This window comes from Festucalex cinctus, chromosome 12, assembly GCF_051991245.1.
Source record: "Festucalex cinctus isolate MCC-2025b chromosome 12, RoL_Fcin_1.0, whole genome shotgun sequence".
Lineage (NCBI taxonomy): Eukaryota > Metazoa > Chordata > Actinopteri > Syngnathiformes > Syngnathidae > Festucalex > Festucalex cinctus.
The window spans coordinates 5263577-5287408 of NC_135422.1; the positions used below are offsets into that span (position 1 = coordinate 5263577).

General features: G+C 39.3%; 1 protein-coding gene across 1 annotated transcript; it reads left to right on the plus strand.

Annotated features, from left to right (window-relative positions):
* The first annotated feature begins 2519 nt into the window (after positions 1 to 2519).
* On the plus strand, positions 2520 to 22007 carry prkcha (protein kinase C, eta, a). Its single transcript, XM_077539564.1, has 15 exons — positions 2520 to 2609; positions 4864 to 5231; positions 9992 to 10055; positions 11278 to 11431; positions 11514 to 11548; positions 11634 to 11707; positions 12422 to 12551; positions 12639 to 12772; positions 12861 to 12989; positions 13062 to 13235; positions 15584 to 15738; positions 17544 to 17682; positions 18885 to 19073; positions 21160 to 21306; positions 21392 to 22007. The coding sequence occupies exons 1-15, from the start codon at positions 2588 to 2590 to the stop codon at positions 21530 to 21532; spliced, it is 2055 nt and encodes a 684-aa protein (XP_077395690.1). The 5' UTR covers positions 2520 to 2587; the 3' UTR covers positions 21533 to 22007.
* The last annotated feature ends 1825 nt before the right edge of the window (positions 22008 to 23832 follow it).

Consider the following 23832-nt stretch of genomic DNA (forward strand, 5'->3'; position numbering starts at 1 on the left):
TGGTCTCCATGTCCTGACTTTGACCTTGGGCTGAAACAGACTGGAAAGATCCATGTAAGTATTTCTATTTATGTTTTTACAACATCAGATCGACAGGAATTGACTATCAAATGTTGTGCGTGAAGGACGTCTTTTTGAGCAGAGAACGTGCAAAGCATCCAATCAAATTCTTGTTTCCTGCTCACAGCCACTAGAGGGCTTACGTGTACGATAGCTGGGATTACTATGATTTGTTCTGATGATTAACAGTTCTCAGTTTATTTCGTTGGAATTTCGGCTGTTGAGCAGCAGCTGATACTCTGATTTCTCTGCAGCTACTCACTGCTTTATTTTTTGCTGTTTTTCAGTGCCAATACTGCATTTGAAGTGAAAGGCAAGCAGCCAATACTTGCAAGAACGACAGGAGAGATGGAATTTTTATTGTGCCAAGATGAAAATCAAGGTCAAAGGTGGGAAGCTGAGATAAGGCGAAGGTAAATAAACAACCTTGTGTCAGGGTTTTTTTTTGGGGGGGGGGCTCAGTGGTCAGCAGCCCAGCATGGAGTTTGGTCATGGGTGGTGAGCTGAGGGCCAACTCGCCTCTCCGTGATCCCATCACTTGTGGGCTGAGCTCTTAATGCGGCCCTGACGCCTCCCTGGCGCTGGGGCCACTCCGCCTGCCTCACATCTGGAACCAATTACCAACAAGGGCTGCGACAGAGACCCCAACACCACTTCAACCCTTCGCTATCCCCACAACCCCCCCACACCACACCACCCTCTGCCACATTGTCCACACAGCTCCTCCAACACTCTTGATTTTTATTTTTAACCCATCCAGTGAAGTACATCTTTCATTGATTTAAAGTGTTCATTTTTACTGTTTTCTGTTTATGTTCCTAATACACTACTACAGGTCAGTTGTGATTTATGATGGTTTCTTCTTTCAGGTTTCCAACTAGTCTTACCTAATGTTGTGCAAAGTTGGGTCTGCGGGCTGCATACGTCCACCTCAGTTCACCCAGCAAGCATCAAGAGTCCTGTTATATTTGTTATATTAATTTAATCTTAATTTCCCGCAACACCTAAGAAACTCAGGTTCGCTGATAGCGACCCGCCAGGCTTCCTATTTTGTCTCCCCCTGTTGGTCACTGCTATTTATATGTTTTTTTTTTGGACGGGCTCCTGTTGCAACACGTGGTGGGAGATCAGCAATGGACGGTGCTGCTGGATAGCAAAATAATAATAATAATAAAAATAAAATAAGAGCAAAAATGGGCTGGAAGTCCACAAGTAACTTCCTTTATTAATAGTTCAAAAATATGCTTCTTAATTGGCGCTACAACGCCTCACGATCAAGCGTCGAACTCTGCGACGGACCGCTCAGGTCCACGGAATAAAACGAAGAAGTGCTGCATATGAATAACAAAAATAAAGAGGCGCCACCATGTGGTGCGGTGCCATACTGCGTATCGTTACACCGTGAACACAAATTCCTTGTGTTTTACATACTTGAGCAATCAAACTGTTTCTGATTAGGCTACCCGTAAAATTGTATCATTAAAAATGTATTTATTCATGTAATTAAAAAACGATTGATTTATTGTAAACAATTAGATAAAACAGACTACTAAAATAAATCAAAACCAACCACCAACAAGGCTATGAACTAATATAAGCAGCACTTTATCTTGTTTGGCGTTGATTATCTGCAGGGACAGGATGTGCTTGGCCATCAAACAAGAAGATTGAGCTGTCCTGGATTACAAACGCTTTAAGTGGTGCTAAAGCTCAGATGAAGTCATAAACTGCAAGATTTTGGCTTCTGCGTGACTGTTTTGCATTTTTTTTGCGCCACCAGATAATAACAGCAGGAATTCTGTGTGCTCATAAAAGCCATGAGTCCGTGTGCCCAGTCGGATGTCTCGAGTCAGACAGAGCGCTCCCAAGGGTGCATAATTCAACATTTGACACGGTCGTATAGAGAGCGAAAGCGAAGCTGGAGAGAGGCGAGTGTGACGCAGGGCAAAAGGGGAGTTTGACAGACAGTGGGAGGAAAAAGCGGAATGTCTGTACAACAAAGACAAAAATAAATCAAGGTAGACTGTAAAAATGTCAGCTGTGGCTCCAACGAGAGAGAGAGAGAGAGAGAGAGAGAGAGAGAGAGAGAGAGAGAGAGAGAGAGAGAGAGAGAGAGAGAGAGAGAGAGAGAGAGAGAGAGAGAGAGAGAGAGAGATGCTTCATATCAAACCATCGTCAAATCAGATGGCAGGCCCAGAGGAAGAGCAATAGCAATATAGTGGTCATCTTCCGCCCCCTGCTGGACAGTTTGGGACTGGGGGGGAAGGAATAATTATCAAACTAAATTATTTTCCTTTTTAGTTCGTTTGTCCATGATTTAATTTTCCATTTCAATCCAATAATTAGTTCAGAATTTAAATAACTAATTTTGAATTTTCCTGTTCAAATCAATGGGCAAGGAAAAAAAAAAACAAAAAAAAAAACAACGTCTGCTCCTGTGTGGCTCAAATGATTAACGCACACAGGACTCACCTGTTTTGTCGGTTTGGTCATGTGACGTTCATAAGTTGAGGCCAGCCCAAGCACCATGATGTCATTTTCAGTCGACAGTAAGTGACACGCAGTCATATTGATTTGTTTGGGGAACACATTCATTCTCAAATTTGTGGCATCGTTTTCATTAGTGTTCCCTGGTTCACGTCTTATATTGCCACTTGTTTTGTTTTTCTTGCTTTGTAAACTGCCAATTGATTTCCTTAGCTGTGATAGTCCCGTTCACATATTGTTTCAAACGAGTTTGTCGTAGCCAGAGGCTGAACTGCATTGTATTTGTTTATGGTGTACTGTAAACTGTAGGCTGGAATCCGAAGTAGTTCCACTTCCTGCTTCTTACCTAATACGTATCCTCCATGTGGACTCTGTTGTGCCATACTGGAGGAAGTGTTAAACCTGGTTTCTGTTTTGGTCAAGGCATCCAATCAGCCTGATTCATCTTTACAAGTGTCTCTGGTCTATGATGTCATTTTATTTTATTTTATTTTATTTTAAAAAAGATCAGTATTCCACAGATGTGTGCAATGTGCCACCATATTTCTTTCCTATTTAGAACAGTTGCTCAATTGAAAGAAACGTGATTCTCTTCTGCTGACATTTAGCTGAGTGGGGTCAGAGTTCAAGTCGGAAGAATTTCAATGAAAATATTGCATGTGAAAGTGAAAGAGGGAGTTTCCCCTTAAGTGAATTTCAATTCAGTTATGCAAATCATGAGAATTCTTTTTAAATCTAGAGTGGACATAGGACCGAAACAAAACAAGAACAGAGGAAACGTGTTTAAAAACAGTTCCATTTAAAAGTTCTTGAACAAAAAAATTAAATGGTACATTGTGTTGCGTTTCAGTTTCTGTCGAAGAGGAAGATGCAGTGGATATAGCGACTGTAATTGGTTTTGTTAAATTCAGACTTAGCCTGGGGAACTTTGACCAGGAAACAGCAATCAAAATAATCACCTAAACAATTATCCATCCTCTCCTTCAAAGAAAACTAAAATGCAAGCAAAAGTCTCAATAATTAACACAGCTGTATAAACTCCATTAATTATTTTTATTTCCTTTTAATTAGGGATTTTTGATACCACAGTTTTTTTTGTGTTTTTTTTTTTTTTGTTTTTTCACACCGATACCAATACTAGTACTCAATTTTGGAGTAGTCACCAATACCAAGTATAAATAGCATACTTTTGATACACAAGTTCCTCATAAACAAAAATTAAAAAACAAAATTTAATACCTGTATATAGCAGTATAGCATTTTTCCTTAAAATTGCATGGAATTAATGGCAATTTTCTATTCCTCTAATTTTTCATTTCTAGTTCATGATTGTAAAATGGCAACAAGAGGGGATTATTAGCCCGATACCAATACCTGGTAAAGGTATTTAACTCATCCACCCTTATATTTACTGCAATTTTCAAAAACTCATAGACTTTGGTCTAACTATTCTAATTTGGAAAAACATAAAATTGTACACTTTGATAGATGTTCACCTTCTGCATATTGCATGTTTAATTAGACAATGATCGAGATTTATGATCCATCCATCCATTTTCTTGACCGCTTATTATAAGGGTGGCGGATTGAGATTTATGATGTTTTAAAAATCACTTAAACGAAAGAAGCTGTAAACAATGGCCCGGTACTTTATATTGTTAGTAGAAATATGAATATTATCTAAGGTTATGTGTAGTATTTGTTGTTAAATAATATTTAGGCCTACTAAAAAAAAAAAAAAAAGGTCACCACACATACAAGCAATGGTTAAACTTTGAACTTTTGGTTGTAATTCTGCCTCGCGTAACCGCTAGATGGCGGTGCTCGGCTTTGGGACAGGTGGGGCCATGGCATATCAAAGTTTTTTTCCCCCTCATTTTTTAAAATGTAACTACTGTATTGCAATTTACATAACAAACATGGCAACAGTAAATGTTTTAATTGCAACCCAAAGTAATACACACAAAAATTGTAGTTGTTTTTTATTTTCTTTCTTCCCTTCCCTCGGTTCACGCCAACGTGCCACGTGACTAGAATGGCACGGCAACCACCCTACACAGGCCTGGCAGGTGTTTCTTTGGCAAAGTTATGCGGAACTTGTAAGTCCCGGTCGGCGTGCGTCTCTTGCGGCTTCCTTTGTGTTCAAGAGTCAACCCACTCGAGACTCGGAAGGCGGATGTCAAGTTATTCCATCGAGCACAACTGCACAACAAGTGCACTCAGCATGAACACAGCGGCGGTGTCCTCTTGTTCGTCTCGAGCCCTCCTTTGATACCTTCTGTTGATTTCAATCTTCCCCTTGTGACTTTTTTTAAGCGTTTCCAGCAGCAGGCATGAAGTTTTACGGCCACATCCAGCTCCGAATCGGGGAAGCCGTGGACCTGAAACCGACCAGTTTATCCCGGCGTCACTCTTTGATTTTCCTGAAGAACGCCCCGACGATAGATCCGTACATTGTCCTGAAGGTGGACGACGTCAAAATGGGTCAAACTCACACCAAGCAGAAAACCAGCTCGCCCACCTACAACGAGGACTTCAACTTCTCCGTGCGAGACGGAGAACACGTCGAGCTGGCCGTCTTCAACGAGACCCCCATCGGATACGACGACTTTGTGGCGAACTGCACCATCCGATTTGTGGACCTCATGGACAAAGCCAACACGGGCGAGTTCTCCGGGGGATGGGTGAGTACATGTACCGGGGTCAAACTGGGGCTAGCTGCAGTGACAGACCTCCACCAAGGCCCTGAAATCCTCATTGGGATCAGCAACCAATCACCAGCTGCATATTGCAATTAATATTCATGTCTTATTTACAGACAAAATGAAGGGTAGGCGTAGGAGGATGTTGTGAGGATTTTTGTTGTTGTTGAACAATTCCCTTTTCCCCCTCGTCAAATTTACAACCATTTACTTTATGTCCTGTAGTCATGGTTCTTATTGGCAGGCACAACGGGGTAGATTCGGTGCTATATAATTATCATTTTCCTCCATTTTACCTCAAGAGACCAGCCCAGGATTTAGAGGGAGCAGTCCATTAAACTCATTCACTGCCAGTCATTATAGAAAATTTTTACATTTCCAATACTCACGTGATATTCCATTCAATAATTATATATAAACCGAATCTACCAAATAACAGAATAGACTCCCTACTTTTTGTCCCGTCCCGTTCTTTTATAATTGACAGCAGAAAAATGTAGGTTTGCCAAAATACAGCCATTTCTCCCATGGACTCTGAAACTGTGTTTATTTCCTATAAAATGGGGCAATGATGTCATCTACCGGTGGTTGGGCATCAGTAAAGTTGTTTCCAAGTTTGATATTTACAGTGGAGCATGCTCAGATTCGCCCCCATTTAGCACCGCTCTAAAAAATACAATTGACAAGTATACTTGTCAAAGGCAGTGAATGAGTTAATTAATGGTGCAGATCAGGAGGACTATTATTATTTTAAAACCAGTCATTAGAATGGTATATTCTATGTCAGCTCACCATAACAAAGCACACACCATTGCTGAGAAGCCATTGTTTATCATACCATCACCACAGTCAGGTTTCGAGAAATAATATGCACAACCTGGGTCATCACGTTTATAATACAAGCAGGAATAAACCCAAGTAAAACACCGTTTAGAATTGTAAATAATGAACAGATTTTTGTGTCATTGTGCATTTTAGATATGATTTGAATTAATGGGGCAATAATCGCAGTAGGCAAAGTTTTGGCTCTGATTTGCTGTTAGCGAGCAAATTACATGATAAGAAGTACAGTACACTATAAACAAAGCAATTGCAAATAAAATGGCATTATCAAGTAACATGCTGTTTTTTTACTTGTTTGTGTTAGGATTGTGTTGAGTAATGTTCTGGATATGTGTACATTTTATTTCATGAAAGCCTGACAGGATGGTATGACAATAACTTCTCAGTTACGGAGGTGGTTGTGAACATGCGTAGGTACGTACAATGGACGTGCGTGCGCCTACTTGTGCACATTGGCGTACACATGCACATGTGCGGCGGGCTGGCCGGTCTGAGTCAAAATGCCAGGGCCTTTTTTTGTGCGTGTGTGTGTATGTGCCAGTCCAGCCCTGAATTAAAGTATTGCTTTTGTGCTATTCTGTATACGTGCCAAGCAACTACTGTATTTTAAAGTAAGTTGAGGAGCTTCTACAAAAGTACAAATGTAGTGCTTTTTTTGTCATCAGATGGCATTCTGGTGCCAAGGAACTACCGGTATGTTGAAATGGGTTGAGCTTTATTTATACAAAAGTAATGCTTTGCCACCATCTTGTGGCATCTATCGACATTTTAATAGCAACAAGACAAGATTTCCCAGGTTGAAATGGACAATTTAACCAAAGTACAACACACCAAGAATTTGGTGTTCTTGTAAAGAAAAAGCACCTTTTATTAAAATAAAATAAAAAATAATGTTTATTTCTCAAAATAGCTCCTGGACCCTTTCATGTAGTCTGCTACTCTGGGCCTTAACTCGAACTGTGCCTGTGGTCTTCCATTTCCTCACTATGTTTCTCACAGTGGAAACTGACAGCTGAAATCAACTCTGAGCTAGCTTTTTGTATCCTTCCCCCTAAACCATGATGTTGAACCATCTTTGTTTTCAGGTCATTTGACAGTTGTTTTTTGGGTCCCACATTGCCACTCTTCAGAGAAGATACAAAGAGGAGAACAACTTGCAACTGGCCACCTTAAATACCCTTTCTCGTGATTGGCTTCACCTGTATATGTGGGTCAAGGGCAATGAGCTGACCAAACACATTTTGTGTTCCAATAATTAGTGCTAAAGGTATTCAAATCAATAAAACAATGGTGCCTAAATTTATGCACCTGCCTACATTTGTTTAAGTAATTATTGCACACTTTCTGTAAATCCTATAAACTTCATTTCACTTCTCAAATATCACTGTTTGTCTGCTATATGATATATTTAACTAAAATTGCTGATCCGAACAACCAATGATTTATAAAGGAAAATCTTGAAAATGATCAGGGGTGCCCAAACTTTTTCATACGACTGTATGTGGTGACCTCACTAGTCTAAACAAAACTAAACTAGTCTAGTCATGACATTCTGATTAATATTACATTTGTGGAATATGAGATATGAAACAAAATCCAGCCGTTTTTATCCATCTCAGGGGGCGGCCATTTTGCCAGTTGCAGTCGACTGAAGATGACATCACAGTTGCTCAGGCGATGACCAATCACAGCTCACCTGTTTTCTGAAGCTGAGCTGTGATTGGTTGTTACCTGAACCCTGAGTAACTGTGACATCATCTTCAGTCGATCGATAGCAAGTGGCAAAATGGCCGCCTCCTGAGATGGATAAAAATGGCAGGATTTTGCTGCTTAACTCATATTCCACTAACACAATATTAACCAGAATACCGTATTTAAACTAGTGGGGCTGCATGTAACATATTAATGAAAAAAAAAGAAGAAAAAAAAAAGAAGGAAAAAAAAAAGTTTTTGGGTTGACTTCTCCTTTCACTCATATTCCACAAACACAATATTAATCAGAATGCTGTGTTCAGGCTAGTGAGGCCACAGACAACATATTGTAAACAAAAGTGTTCTGTTAACCTCCCCTTTAAGATGAAAATGTTAACTAATAACTAACAATGATAAAGAGGCATATAGTAGCACATATCTCTCTCTAATCTGCCATTTTTTCTTACCTCTTATACATTCTTTTTTGTGACTAGCCCTTTAGTGCGCCCCATTGATGTGCTCACGTTGCACGCAAAACATGAAGCGCTTCTATTTAGCGCAGGAAAGCAAAATATGTGCTCATATTCAAGTTGTTATCAGCATGACATTTAGACCTGACTTTTTCCATTGCCGCCCACTTGATGCTTCATGACGCCTCAATGCGGTCAATGCTGCTTGCTCGACTGAAACGGCCCTCTGCTTCTTAAAAAAAAAAAAAAAAAAAGCCACCAACTTCCTCCTTTGTGATGCTGATTGAGATGTTAAGCATTTAGATACCACCACCCCTTTATTCACTATCTGTAATTTTAGATCGACTACACTTCTCTTATAGTGCTGGCCTGATGGATATTTTAAGCAAATGTCAAGTTAGCAACTGCAGATTACAGGTGTGCTAGTCAAGCCGCATATATGTTTGATTTGATATGGATATTTGCGAAGGAGAAGGATTAAAAAAAAAAAAAAAGGTCAACTGCAAACAAATGTGTCACTGTTGTCTAGGGAGTGGGTGTAACCGTTGCAAACGCTGTCACCACTTTAGACCCAGCTAGCAGAAACTGAAAGTTCATCATATTAACTGTCAGGTGTAGAATTATTTGTTGGGTTGGTTGTAATTTCACAATGGAGTTTAATTAAACCAGTTAAGATGGGATTTAAGTGTGGACAAATGATTTAAAAACGGATGATTAATATGAGTCTCTAAGAAGTGGCCTTCCCATCAAGTGTGAAATTGCACAACCAAACTCAAGTTCTACCGTAAGTCTTTTGTGAGCTGACTACTTCCCCAAAAAATATCAATATGGGAGTCATTCGGAATTTTAACAAATTACTGCAGGGCAAATGTTTCAAGATATTACCAGAGTCAGGCAAGGAGACTATTAGCATTTGCTCACAGTGTTGTTAGCGCTAGCAGCACAGGGGGGGGAAAAAACAAACAAAAAAAACGCCTGAAATTCTCTCTGAAGTTGTTGATGTTGGGACTGGGAGGGGTTTATTTGTGTCCAGTGAGCACCGCAGAGTGCAAATAAAATTTGAATTTGTCATTATGGTGGCTGGCTTTTGCACTGCCTGAGGGTCTTGATGGCATGAGGAGTGATTGATTTGTGCGAGGAAGGACTGGGCCCTCAAAGCAAAATTTCAGCAAGGCCAAAATGCGTGGTGAAAAGTAGGTTTGATCCTTGGGCTGTTTTTGGGGGGAAAAAAGCATGCCACAGACATTTTATGACGACACTTATTGTAGGAGATTTTGTGAAGAAAAATTGTGTGATAGGGAAGGTGGTGTTGTAGGGAAGCAAATTTATATATCTATAAAAAAATCAAAAAAAAATCACTGTCCTAATATTTCTGGTTCTGAGTGTATATTCCTCGAGCTTGCATTAGTGAGACATCCCTCACAGCTGAGGAACAGCCCTTCACAAGCAGCACAACCTGCCAGACCTGCTTTATTGTCTCTCTCAAGGGTTTTAAATTCCTATTACTTTATCTACTTACAGGAACTAGTATGAATCTACACACTTACATAACCTAGTTATTCCAATGTATGCTTTTAATGTCCTCAGAAACATTCAAACGTACCTTACACATCACACTTTGATTTGATTTGTTATCTTGCATTGCATTTCTTGCTATGAATGAGTGCAAAGATAAAGTGTTGTGGTTTATATCGAAATTGGTATTCCAATGCAAATTGTTTGTATCTGTGTCTGCAGAAGGACTTGGAGCCTGAGGGCAAAATTTACGTCGTGATTAAGCTTAATGGATCCTTCATAGATGGTAAGGTCACTGCAATGCGTTATCTCCAACAAAAAAAGTTATGGCTTGACTGGCTCCTTTGGTTGTGTACAAGTGCCTTAAAAAAAATATCAGTCGTCATTTTCTAGCATAATTATAACCTTAATTCAGCCAAGGCAAATGTTTGACTTATTTTATTAGAAAGATCTCACAGCACGCCACCAAATATAAGTCTCATAAAAAGTATACCAACTGAAATGATGTAATCATTGATTTACACAAAGCTGTTCTGTTGTGCAATTTGATTGGACACAGATGAATGCACAGGTTAATTGTAACTTCTGCCATCTAGTGGAAAGCTTGTCACTATATGTTGCTGGCATTAGTAGATGAATATCTATCCTTTATTTAGGTCTGTGCAAGTAGGTAATCAATTTTCTATTTCATTTTATATTTAGCACAATTTAAAAACAGTGCAAGGAGGGAATATAGCCGAAATGGCTTATAAAAGATTCCACTCCATACTCAAAAGGGTCATATCAAATTTCAACAAGAAAAACAAATCTAGATAGATAGTAAAATCTATTAGAAATAAATAAATGGAAATGTAAAATAATTACAATCAGGGTAAGAGTAAATGTAGCTTCAATAATTTTTAAGATACAGTATAAGAGACTACATTAATCGAAATTCAATTACAATTTACACGCCACAATTATAAAATCGGCATAATTGTAAACAAAAATAAAATATTTTTAATCCTAATTTTGACTTATTTATTTTAAAATGACTAATTTAATCAATCTTTTTTGGTCCAAGAACTTGCATCCTTACAGTGTTTGAAATTGTTTGAATATGTCTTAATATTTTTTCCGTTTAAATGTTTTCTTGTTTTGTACCAAAAAAACAAATGATTGTCCTCCTAATCGTGATTTCAATTATTACCAAATTAATTGTGATGAATATTTTCTTCATAAATGAAGAGCCCTAACATTATTTATAGTAGTAAATGAGAATTTTGGGACCAAATGGGTATAACACAGTTGGGAATCATTGCCTTAGAATGCTCTGTTTAATAATAGACTTGACAACAGACATATATGCAAAAAATTTGACAGTGGAAATTTTAGCATTACTCAACTAGTTTGGTAAGTATTAAAAGGACATCATTCGTAACTAAGATGCACATGAAATTTTAGCTCTTGCAGTGATATGAACTTCTTTCCTCGTGTGTCAATCGATTGTGTATTTGTCCTGTTGACAGATGAGGCCATCGTGCCGGAGAAACGCCATAAAAAGTTTTCCAGGAAGCGTCAGGGTGCCGTGAGACGGAAAGTCCACCAGGTCAACGGTCACAAGTTCATGTCCACTTACCTTCGCCAGCCCACTTTCTGTTTTCACTGTAAAGAGTTTATCTGGTGAGCATGTCGGTTAAGCACAAGTCACCTTAACCAAACATTCATTTGTTTTTCTTGATTTATTTTTTTTGTTTTGTTCCAGGGGTGTTTTTGGAAAACAGGGCTATCAATGTCAAGGTGACCTTATGTTCTTATCCTCCTTACAGTTGAGCTTTGCTTCTGATTTTGACTTTTTTTTTTTTTTTTTCCCTTTTCCCTGAAGTGTGTACATGTGTGGTTCACAAGCGCTGCCACCAACAAGTTGTCACTGTGTGTCACCGCATGAAGAGGTCACAGGTACCCGCCCTTGATTCATTTGGTACCTGATTTAAACCCCATTTATTGCAACTATTCAAAATGTACTACGTATTTTACCCCTGATTTACTGCATTGTTTAAACGGGACAGTAAAATGTTCTATGCAGCCACACTAGTCAAACATGGTATTGTGATTAATAATTGTGTTTATGAAATAAAGAGTTAAACGGCCAAAATCCACCCATGTTTATCCATCTCAGGGGGCGGCCATTTTGTCACTTGCTGTTGACTGAAAATGACATCACAGTGTCAAAGGCCTCAGGTCAAGACCAATCAAGACTCGGCTTGCGAATGCCACATGACCAAACTCAGAAAACAGGTGATTGGTTGTTACTTGAGCCCTGAGCAACCACGATGTCATTTTAAAGGGATACTTGACTCATTGAGCCATTTTCAGCAGTAAAAAGTAAATATTTTTTCCCAGAATGCGTTTGATAACTTCACTATTTTTCATGTACAATTAAAAGCTTTAAAAACACATTTTTCCACTTGCTGTCGACGGATGATGACATATCCCACAAACCCAATTATTCGTCAAAATGCCATGTTTAGTTTAGTGTAGGGCCGGGCACATTGTAAATAATATTTTTGGCTTGCCTTCCCCCTTTAAAGTTTAATATTTAGAAGTTGTGACTGTTTTTAAAGCAGAACGGCGGAAGCAACACTTAAGCATCACCGTGTGTCACCTTTGCAGTTAGCAAGCCCGGGCTTCAGCATCAACGTCCCTCACCAGTTCACCACGCACAACTACAAGTCGCCCACTTTCTGTAACCACTGTGGATCGCTGCTGTGGGGATTTGTCCGGCAGGGCCTACACTGCAACAGTAAGACATCCATATTCCGTTTTTAGGCAGTAGTCTCTCACTCTGCAACTGTGGTATCATTTTGTCTTCTGTGGATTTTTTCCCCAGTCTGTAAACTAAATGTTCACATCCGATGCAAAGACAACGTTGCACAGAACTGTGGAGTTAACACTGTGGAGCTGGCCAAAAAGCTGGAAGAGATGGGCATACATACTGGAGAACTCTTTGAGACAAATCCAAGAGTATGAGCGCTTTCAAAACCCGTCATGTAAACTCAAATGCTGCTGCTTCATTGTGGTTGTCATTTTCTTCTTCCATTTTCCTTGACAGGTCGTTTCAATTAAAACCAAGATTCCCTCTGAAAGGAGGAAGAGTGAGAAACGTCAGCCAGACGTCCCTCAATTTGGCATCTCAGACTTCACATTTCTTCAAGTGCTCGGCAAGGGGAGCTTCGGCAAGGTGGGAAAGGCGTGGAGAGGGGCGACGTGTGCAATAATGACATGGTGGCGTGCGTTTGTGTTGTACCTGCAGGTGATGCTTGCTCGATTCAACAACAAAGATCGGGTTTTCGCAGTCAAGGTGCTGAAAAAAGACATCATCTTGCAGGACGATGATGTGGAGTGTACCATGACTGAAAAGAGGGTGCTGTCACTGGCCAGCTTTCACCCGTACCTCACACAGCTATACTGCTGCTTCCAGACTCAGGTCAGTGAAAATGCAAGGCACACGCGTGCCTATTTGCTGACATCTCTGACGGAAATACTCGCATTGCTGAATTTCAGTGAACTGTAATTATATAAGACAAAAAACATGTTTTTCTAGTAGTTTGTTTGTATGTGTGTAGTTGTTTTGAATGTTTAGTTTAGGTTGATGACATCTTTGCCTATAAAAAATTACTAGGTTGACTGATTTCACACGGCCCCAGGGATTTTTTTCATTAAAAAAAGGTTTCCAAAAACTACGGCCAATTGTGAGATTTGCAGATTTCTTGTAAACGGGGTGTTTACATGTATTTATTTATTTATTTATTTATTTTTAAGTCTTGCGTGCATTCAGCCCGTGCTTTTGCGACATATGGTGGAATTGACGTCAAAAGTCAATCAGTATTTGGCTTGGTATACATCTAAATGAGCTTGATTTTTGTGTGCAGTGTGTGGATGTTTTTTTTTTTTAATTTGTATTTATTTATTTTTTTAACAAACGAGGCAGTGTTGGATGGATTTTTTTTTTCCTACACAGGGAGGGGCAAAATATTCGGTTTTAAAAATACCCTGCTATGTGTGCACAAGGTCTTTCATTGTTTTAATTTTTGCCACGTTGCACCTTTACAGCGTTTTTTTTTTTTTTTCCCACTATGGTAGTACCTTATTTGTTCAGCAGGTGGCGGCAGTTTTCAACATGTCCAAGTGGGTGAAAGGAGACTGCATACTTTGCGCTTTTTCCCAGCACTGGCAATCTTAATCTTCTTTCGGTGTTTGAGCCTCCACTGACCTATTTCACTCAGAATAGAGCAGCATTAAGACACATTTTAACTCTGACGCTTTCCCCTTGAACCCGTTCACACCAGCACTGTGCTGTAAAGTGGCTTTTGTTACATCATGTCGTGTTCCTTTTGCAACCGCAAAGCACACCAAGTTTGTGTTACTCTCAATTATTCTTTGAAAGGGCATTACAGGAAATTGTGGTAGGAAGTAACACTGGCCTTCTACATTTTAAAAATTATTTTGAGTAGACCAAGTCGGTTGTCGTTCACTATTCAAGTAGCTCATTAAGATGTCCAAGTGTTTAACACATGCACCCTCTGTGGAAAAAATAACTTCTCTTAAGAAAAAGATGACTGTTTAAAAAAAAAAAAGCCTCTGGCCATTTTTTTTTAATTTTTTTTTTATTCCTGGTGTGTCTGGGTTGCTTGAACTGACTTGTTTTACTTGTTGGCTTGGGCAGACACCTTCAAATTGGCTATATTGTATCCTCCAATCAATAGTCTGATTTCCAACTGACAGTGCTAACGACAGTGCTAACACCTTTCAGGAGTACCGTAAATGGTAAAATATTGACATTTTAACCAATACATGACTAACCGATGACACAAATTTGCGCTATCTTGTATAGCTTATTAGCTACAATTGTACCCTAGTTCTTCATAGGTACATCTCAAAATGCTCAATGTGTTTTTTGTTGTTTTTTTTTTTTTTTGTAACTTTTTACATCAAGTATCTCCTCAAAAAATACTTTACTGTCAAAGTATGGCAATCATAACACCTAAAAATACAGTCGTGAAGAAGGCCCATAAGTGTTCATCAAAAACAAGACGGAGATCTTAGTTCTACCTAAGATTATGTGCTTAAATTATGATTAGATTAAATATACTGCACATAAAAGTTAAAAATGGTACCTAAATGGTTAAAAAATGTTCAGAAAAATCAAATGCAAATGGACTGTACTTGGGGCATTAATTCTTTTGCTTACCACTAGAGGGAGCCCAAAAAACAAGTGGCACTCAAGGCACACTAACAATAACTGCATCGAAAATTAAAATTACTTCATTATTGTTGATGTTGAACGGTAAATACTTTACAGTAAACAAGTACAACACAGACTGTGTCATCAACATATTGCAGTACTAAACATGCTTTTGTGTTAGTCCGAAGCGTGATTAAATATAGAAATGTATACCACTCAAAAATTTTCAGCAGCGCACTCCGATTGCTGCCTGTCTGACCAGCTGACGATGCTTGACGGGCAATCCTGTGAATCGCATCCTCTTCCCCTTCGCTTTTATTTCTACATTAGATACCGACCGCGGCCTGTAATAAGAAAGAAAGATTTATGGATTTGATCAATATTTTCTTCACCCCACTAACTTCAACCCACATTTAGTTCCACAGCAATCCGTTACAGCCGTGTGAAGTATATGAGGTGCCGCCATGCCCTTGAAAGTGAGCTTGGCCTCGTGACTGATAACATGAACTCTTCTCTAGGGCCACAGATTGTGTAATTTTTTTTTACGTGTTTGTGCGCAAATAAAAGTTATTGCCTCCTATCATGTACAGGACCGTCTCTTCTTTGTGATGGAGTTTGTAAACGGCGGCGATCTGATGTTCCACATTCAAAAGTCGAGAAGATTTGACGAGCCCCGGGCGTGTTTCTACACGGCGGAGATCACATCGGCTCTCATGTTCCTGCATGGCAAACACATCATCTATCGGTATGAATAACACATCTCACTTGGCCATGCTCACTGTATATGTTTACTGTCATAGACACTATTGTCACAATTTTTCTTTGCTGGAGTTCATCCAAGTGTGTTTGGGTGCTTGTGTCTGCCAGACAGGAGGCTTCATGTGAGTACGTGATGATGAAGGGCATCATGTGGGCTAACTGTAAAACCTGAGTTATATTTAGCTGGCTAATGTGACTTGTGTCAGTCGGTGCATGTTGTGGCATGCTTGTCGTCTCCAGAGGACACTCAGAGGTTGTGTGCTACAACGGAAATAACACACATCAGGGCAGGATAAGAAGATCAGGGTGAGGTTGAACTCTCAGACTGGCTGATGTAGTGTCTCTGATAGGAATTAGGTTTGTGGGGTTTACTTGCAAATACGGAACTCAATTAAAGCGGTTGAAAGGTTACAACTGTTTAAACAATTTGCTGCTTAGTGATGGGGAAAAAAGCCTGGACAAAAACTCAGTTTCTGGGTCATGTTTTTAGTCACACTTCTTTGGAAATTTTTATTTTTAGTGCAGCTTTATTTGTACCTTGTAAGTTGGAAAAAAAACTGATCAATCTCAACCAGCCAGATCTGGTGACTTATCGTGATTTTTACATTCAACTCTTAAATTATTGGGTTGGTTTTTGGTCTTCCTGGCAGAGAAGCTGGATGTTGCAATTGTTTTTTTTTAAAGTCAATTCAATTAGCTTAGCATATGTGTTTTCCTGAGTGCACTTCAAGAGTTCTTCATCTTCATTTATGTGGAGTCAAGCTGCACTGCATCATACAGAGAGCAGAGAGCTGTTTTGAAGATCATAACAGAACCTGCATACTAGTGTAAGCGTCTCTTTATGATGCGGTCTAGTTCTGGCCTACATTAAAAACCAGGAATAGACGTGTTAAGAAGTTGCGTGCAGCAAATTCTGATACTTTGTATCCTCCTGACTACCAGGTAAAAAAAAATATTGTCCAATCATGTTCATTTTGATAATCCCCAATCTTTGTGAAGTAACTGGAATACTGCAAAAGAATTTTTTTTTTTTTTTTTTTTTTTTTTTTAAAGCTATGATGTGTCCACTACAGAGGACATTTTTTAAAACTTAAATTCTAGGCTCAAATCCAGTTAAAATAATTCAAACAATACTTTAAAGTGTTCTTAAGAGTTTTATAGAAAACATGCTAACAACATTTAAAGCCTAAATTTGTTCAATAAAAAGTGTTATACACTTTTCCTCTTCCCTAAAAAGTGCTTGCACTGAGGGAAGCCATTTTCTTTTATGAAGCAATTAAAGGTAGCAAAGCCATACACATTTGGTATCATTGGAAAGCTCTGAATGTCCTCTATAGAGCACAAAAGGAGTTAATTCAATTGTATGTACTGGGTGAGGGAGATTCAGGTTTAAAAAGGTCCACTACAGAGGACAAATTTAAATTGCTGGTAAGGAGGATTTCAAGCTTTTCTATAATCTAACAGTGCTTTAAGTTTTTCTATAATCTAACTGTGCTTTAAGTTTTTTATTTGCTCATTCTCAAAGCAGAAATAAGTCAATGGAATGTTACATTCTCTTTTTACCTGCATGGCCATCTGAATGATGGCAGATTCCCCTCATGCGATAGTGAGACAATCAGTCTTCAAATAATCATTCATTCCCCCTTCCAACCCCACTAAAGATTTTGACGAGTTGGATTTTGATCACATGACTCGCCTCTAGCCGCTCACCCTCACACATTGATCCGTCTGCAGCAGGAAGTTGATGCTGTGATTTTCAATTTTGAATTGAAGTTTTTTGCTGCCTTTCAGAGATCTGAAGCTGGATAACGTTCTCCTTGACAAGGATGGCCACTGTAAACTGGCAGACTTCGGCATGTGCAAAGAAGGCATTTCCGAAGACGTCGGAGCGAGAACTTTCTGCGGCACCCCTGATTACATTGCCCCTGAGGTCAGTTCAGACTTATCGAACTTTTTTTTTTAAAAGACAGATAGGCATACATGGCTGCTGGCCTCTTGGACCACTTATGAGTTGAACTCGTCACATGCAGGACCCTCCCCCTTCCCAGCACAGATGCGACTTTCTCATGACCAACTGAAAGCCAGCAAACCTTGGCTTGGGGTCAAATTTTAAACAGTATTGTGGTTCATATATCTACTTGGTAGAACTTCTCTTAATTTTTGCACAATTATGACTAATAATGAGAGATTATTTTGCCTAATAACCCTGAAATGGAATGCATTTTTTAAAACATCACATGAAACATTTATTATTAGAAGATTTGACATAAAAATTTTTTTATATAATATGGGCATTGCATACACTTGATAATAGTAAAAAAAAAAGGAAAGTCAAAAAATTATTTATAATATGTTCTATGCAGCCCTACTAGTCTAAATACGGTATTGTGGTTAATATTGTGTTAGTGGAATATGAATTAAGCAGCAAAATCCAGTAGTTTTTATAAATCTCAGAGGGCGGCCATTTTGTCACTTGCTGTCAAGTGAAAATGGCATCACAGTTGGTCGGGTCTCAGATAACAACCAATCACAGCTCAGCTTCAGAAAACTGGTGAGCTCTGAGCAACTGTGATGTCATCTTCAGTCGACAGCAAGTGGAAAAATGGCCGCCCCCTGAGTTGGGTAATAATGGCTGGATTTTGCTGCATAACTCCACAAATGTAATATTTATAGACTGTCATGTTCAGACTAGTGAGGTCACATATAAACAAATTATTGTCAAGAAATGTTTAAGGTTGTCTTCCCCTTTAATAATAAACCCAACTAGGAAAAAGCCAAATTAACTTAACATAATGTGCCCACTAGTTCTTGGTGATATGGCTGAAAAATATCACAATGAAAGCATTTAATATCAGTCTATTTATAAGTGATTTTTTAAGCCTATTTAAAATAAGAAAAACAATTTAAATTGATTAAATGTCAAATAAAAAAAATATAGATAAAATTAAATAAAACAGTAAACAAAAGATAGTTGAGCTGTGATTGGTCGTTGCGTTAGCCCTGAGAAACTGTGATGTCATCTTCAGTCGACAGCAAGTGGCAAAATGGCCGCCCCCTGAAATGGATAAAAACAACTGGATTTTGGCTTGGCCGTGATCATTAATGATATCTACTAAACATGTGGCATTACAGATTCTTCAAGAGATGGTGTACGGGGCCTCTGTTGATTGGTGGGCCCTCGGGGTTCTACTGTACGAGATGCTGCAAGGCCACGCGCCCTTTGAGGCCGAAAATGAAGACGACCTGTTTGAGGCTATCCTGAACGAAGAGATTGCTTACGCCCCTTGGCTCAGTGTCGAGTCAGTGGATATCCTCAAAGCTGTGAGTCTTTATTTACTGTTTATCTTCTCTAGAAAGGCACATTGACTTCCATCTGGATGTGAGTCACTTTCTGTCCTTGGCGGGCGTTATTAATCTGCTCTGATTGCATCTGTTGGACTCTGAAGTTTTTCCACGCTGAACTAATGATAGTGAAAATCAATTTCCCACTTGGTTTGTGTCCCGCATTGCACAGGAAAAGACATTAGGCAGTGATCATTAACAAAATGATCAATTTGCCACATTCCGACCCTCTCTGCAGAGCGACAATCGAAATGGGCTTTGTTCTGCTTTGTTTGGTTTATTATGTCACGCTTCCCGAGACTGTCTGGGGCGCCGACTGCAGAGTAGCGGGCAGGCTTACAAGCGCTCTGCCAGCCAGCTGTTTGGACCAACTCTTACATAACTATATTAAGGCATGGTCCACTGCCCGCTCTCAGCTATAAATACGACAACGTGGACATGTCCTGCTTTCATTGGCTGTGCTGCCTCCCTTACCCATGTTGTTACTCCAACATGATTGATTAACCACTACACTAAGCTCATTTGTGTTACGTTACATAAAAAAAAAAAAAGTCGTTTAAGTGTGAGTGGATTTTGAGCATGTTGCTTTATTTATACCGACGGTTGATCCGCCGTTAAGCTTCTCGTTCTGATGAGAAGGTTCAAGCAATTCCTGTTGTTCTATTGGATCTATAAGAAGTATACTGCCAATAGGGCTGCGCAATTAATCGAAATTCAATTACAATTTCAATGATTACACTCCACAAATACAAAATCAGCATAATCGCCAAGAAAAGATTAATAATACGAATTTTTGAGTTGTTCGTTAAATGTATACATTTGCACCTTTTTTAAATATTAAAATAACTAATTTAATAAATGTTTGTTCATCCAAAAGGAACTTGCATAATGATAGTGTTTCAAAGAATTTTATTAGTCTTAATATTTTTTATTTATTTTTTTAAGTTTAAATATTTTCTTGCTCTGTACCAAAAAAAATAAAAACCAAATGGGAATAGTTCGTCCTACTGCACAGTGCACATTTTGCACTCCAACTTCAAGTTCTTGCCAACATAAATAAATAAATATTATTTATAATATTATTAGAAATGTTTGGTCCAAAAGGAACTTACATAATTATAGTGTTTATATTTTTTAAATTGGTTTGAATACTTTTAAATGCTTAAACATGATCTTGTTTTGTACAAATAAATAATCATTTGAATAATTGCAATTTCAATTGCCAAAATAATCATGATTATTGTTTGTTTTGTTTTTTTTCATAATCGAGCAGCCCTAACTGCCAATGTGTACAAGATTGTTTTGTTGAATAATCTTACTTAATTCAAATAACTACAGGTTATTTGGATGACAAACAAAGATGCACTGTAGAATAATATTATAATATTATTTTTATTACTATTATTTAGATACATGAGAGGGCATATAGGAGCTCTCCGTTTCCAGTCACTGAAACCGACTGATAGATTTGTCAAGTCTTATCCATCTTTCTAGCGACTTGCTGTTTATCTCGGGGCTGTCACTGGGGAGTGAAAGGCTCATTAGTTTTGTTAGCTTTAGTCTGAATGTCATTGCCAGCCGTAAGATGTGCACCTTATCGCCAGCCGAAGACGGCCTTCTCCAAAATACATTTGCTTGTTAGCTTTCTTGCTGAAGGCCAAGTCAAAACAAAGTTGTCTCTCATTTTTGGCCACACCCCTGAGCAGCTGTCAAACCTTGACCTGATTTACTGTTTTTATTGTTTCTTTGTGTACAACACCAGGAAGCTGAGGCGGTTACACTACTGTTGAAACAAGGTGAACTTTTCTCAGCTGGTGCATTATGGGTTGTGCCAAGAAAAAAAAATCAGGGTGTGTTTTTGTAGTGGGGGGTAGTTACTTAATTACTGAATATCATCTTGGATGGACTCCAGTTTGGCCATTACTAAAAATTGCAAGCTGGAATAGATGCATTTTAGTGGAAGAGATACTCGGAAAGATTGCAGTTTCATGTTCAATTTTCTTTAAAACGTGCTATAATCCTTTTGCAGGATGTCACTTATTCATATACATTTATGTATCCACAGTTCCTGACCAAAAATCCACTCCGACGCCTCGGTTGTGTGCCATCAGAGGGCGGAGAAATCGCTGTGACCAGCCATGCCTTTTTCAGAAATATTGACTGGGAGTTGCTGAATCACAGAGCCATAGAGCCACCTTTCAAGCCCAAGATTGTAGGCCACCTTCACGCGCATCCTCCCCCATGAATACCAAGCTGGCCTAATGCAGTATTTGTAATTATCCCGCTGTCGTTCTCAGAAAATGCCAGAAGACGTCAACAACTTTGACCCGGATTTTACGAGGGAGGAGCCCACTCTTACACCGATCGATGACACCCCCATCAATCAGGACGAGTTTAAAGACTTTTCATACACTTCCCCCGACATGCTGGAGAACTAAAACCTGACGGCGTGCGCTCTCGAGCTTTGTCCGAGACAGATCTCGGTCATAGCGGTACGACTCTGTTACATTCCCCACAGACATGAGAGTGTAAAAGGGAGTAAGGTCAGTCAGACATGGACACGCTTTCAAATGACTACAGTATGGCGTGATGGACTTGTACATATTTTTGAGCAGGCCAAATTGTATGTACATGTGATTTTTTTCTACTGTTGACACTTAATGTTGTACTTCAGCAAATTGGGCATAGTTTTTTTTTTTTTTTTTAAACTTTCCAGCAATTCCCAGATTGGCAAACTGGCTGAGTGTGTGGTTTTGCGTATTTCCTGTGACACATATCATTCTGGGGAAAAACTACCCATCAATCCACTCCCACTCTGTAAATACAAGTAAAATATTGTATTGAAATTTGGAGCTTAAAGCCAGCACTCTACTATACTCAATAAAAACATTAAGCGATGTTGTTAAAGGGAGACAGTCGGTGTCTTCTATTTTTTTATTTTTTTATTTTTTTTATCAGTCCCAGTCTCGCAAACTCATGTTACCCATCCAAACTGTTATGTTGAGGACGATGCAACATTTCATTTGTGGTAAACGTTCTTGTGATTCATGGTGACTGCAAACTGAACTTTTTCAGATTTCGACACAACACTCTTCTGTTCAACCTAGGATGCATGCTTGTTGCTTTTGGCAAATTATAGGCAATGACAGAATTATCTTGTTTATCTTGTTGCTTTACAACTACAATCGTCATTTGCTGCTCCTATCTGTCAGTTTCTCGGTTTCCTTCCTCCGGAAAATACAAAAGCAACATGATTTACCTTCTCCAAACCTGTAAATTATTAGGAATCATTCCTCAAAAGGTCAAGTCTGAGCGAGATAAAGCATTAGAACCTCTCTGCGCAGCACTGGACAAAAACAACAAGCTAATCATCTTGTGAGTTCAGTGGGAGCTGGTGAAGAATAAACAGGAAACCTCACTGCGTCATTACCGGCGCTTTAGATCAAAATAGAAATACATGAGAGAGGTCAATGATGTTTTAGGTGCCCCTTGAAAAGCATCGGCTCCGTTACAAGCAGTAGAAAACCAATCTGTTAAAGAAGACAGAAAGTCTTTCTTGTTCAAGGGCAGACTCGTAAACAATGCTGCTTTATGATGAACCTGCCCCGTTTTGGAGTTCACCTCCCTTTTAAGAGCGCAACTGTACTTCCTGTTAGCTTGTAGCAGGAAACCTGCTTTTGTTTACCTTCGACCCCCTGCCGTGTTGCAATTGTGTCGCTTTGTCCAACAGCGGTGGGGAGAAATTGCTAACAAGTGAGCACATTTTGCACCACGTGCAATATAATATGGAATAGCCATTAGCATATAATGGTGGTCTACTCATTTTAAAAACTAACTAAAAATATTCATAATACCACCCCATTTGGTTTCTGACGCTTAAATCAATGTTGTCCAAGGTCGTGTATAGATCAGAAGGAGCCTACTAATATTCACGGCATTGTGTTGTGTCCATGACGGCGGGCGGGCACGTGGTAGTTGAACGAATGAGGAGCGAGATTAGATGGCCTGACGTTTTGTTTAGCCATTACGGCCCAGTTTGGCAGCTTTCCTCAGGGAATGTAGAAATGGGAGTAGAGATTTAAGAGCCTTGTCTCAAATTTCATTACTGAGACAAACTGATGGCTGCCAGCGTGGCTGTGTGTGCAGCCTTGATTGAATCAAGACAGTCCCGTGTGCATTGCCCCCAAAAGCAGACACTGGGAAAAACTTTGCAATCATCATTTTGCTGTTTGCTGAACTTCTTACATCAATAATGTAATCCATTGGGGCCCGACTGCAGACCTTGTGTAGCAACCACACCAGCTCAGCACCTCCACATCAAGCATCTTCACCTCCAAGATCGTCTGAGACTAACGACGTTTTGGATGAAGTGAGGGTCTGTATGGGCTCAAATATGTTATGGACAACAGACATGTATTGTTATGGTTGTTACGTAACTCATCTTAAAGAACTGAGCTAATGGTCAGGGAACCTCTAATGGGTAAACCGTGTGTGCATATCAGTTATCTTCATAATGCAGCTAATGATTTATCTTTCGAGTGCTGTGTTCAAACATGTAACGGCAGTCATTGGACACCGACTATATGTGGAGCACAGCGACGGGAATCTGCTGCCCCTTCTGACAGTAAGAAAATACTTTACTGTCTGAGGGGATGCAAGGTTAAAGGGCAGGCAGGGGCGTCTGTCTTCCTTTTCCTGGGCCGCAACAAAGCATTATGTGAAAAACATCCTAGAAAAA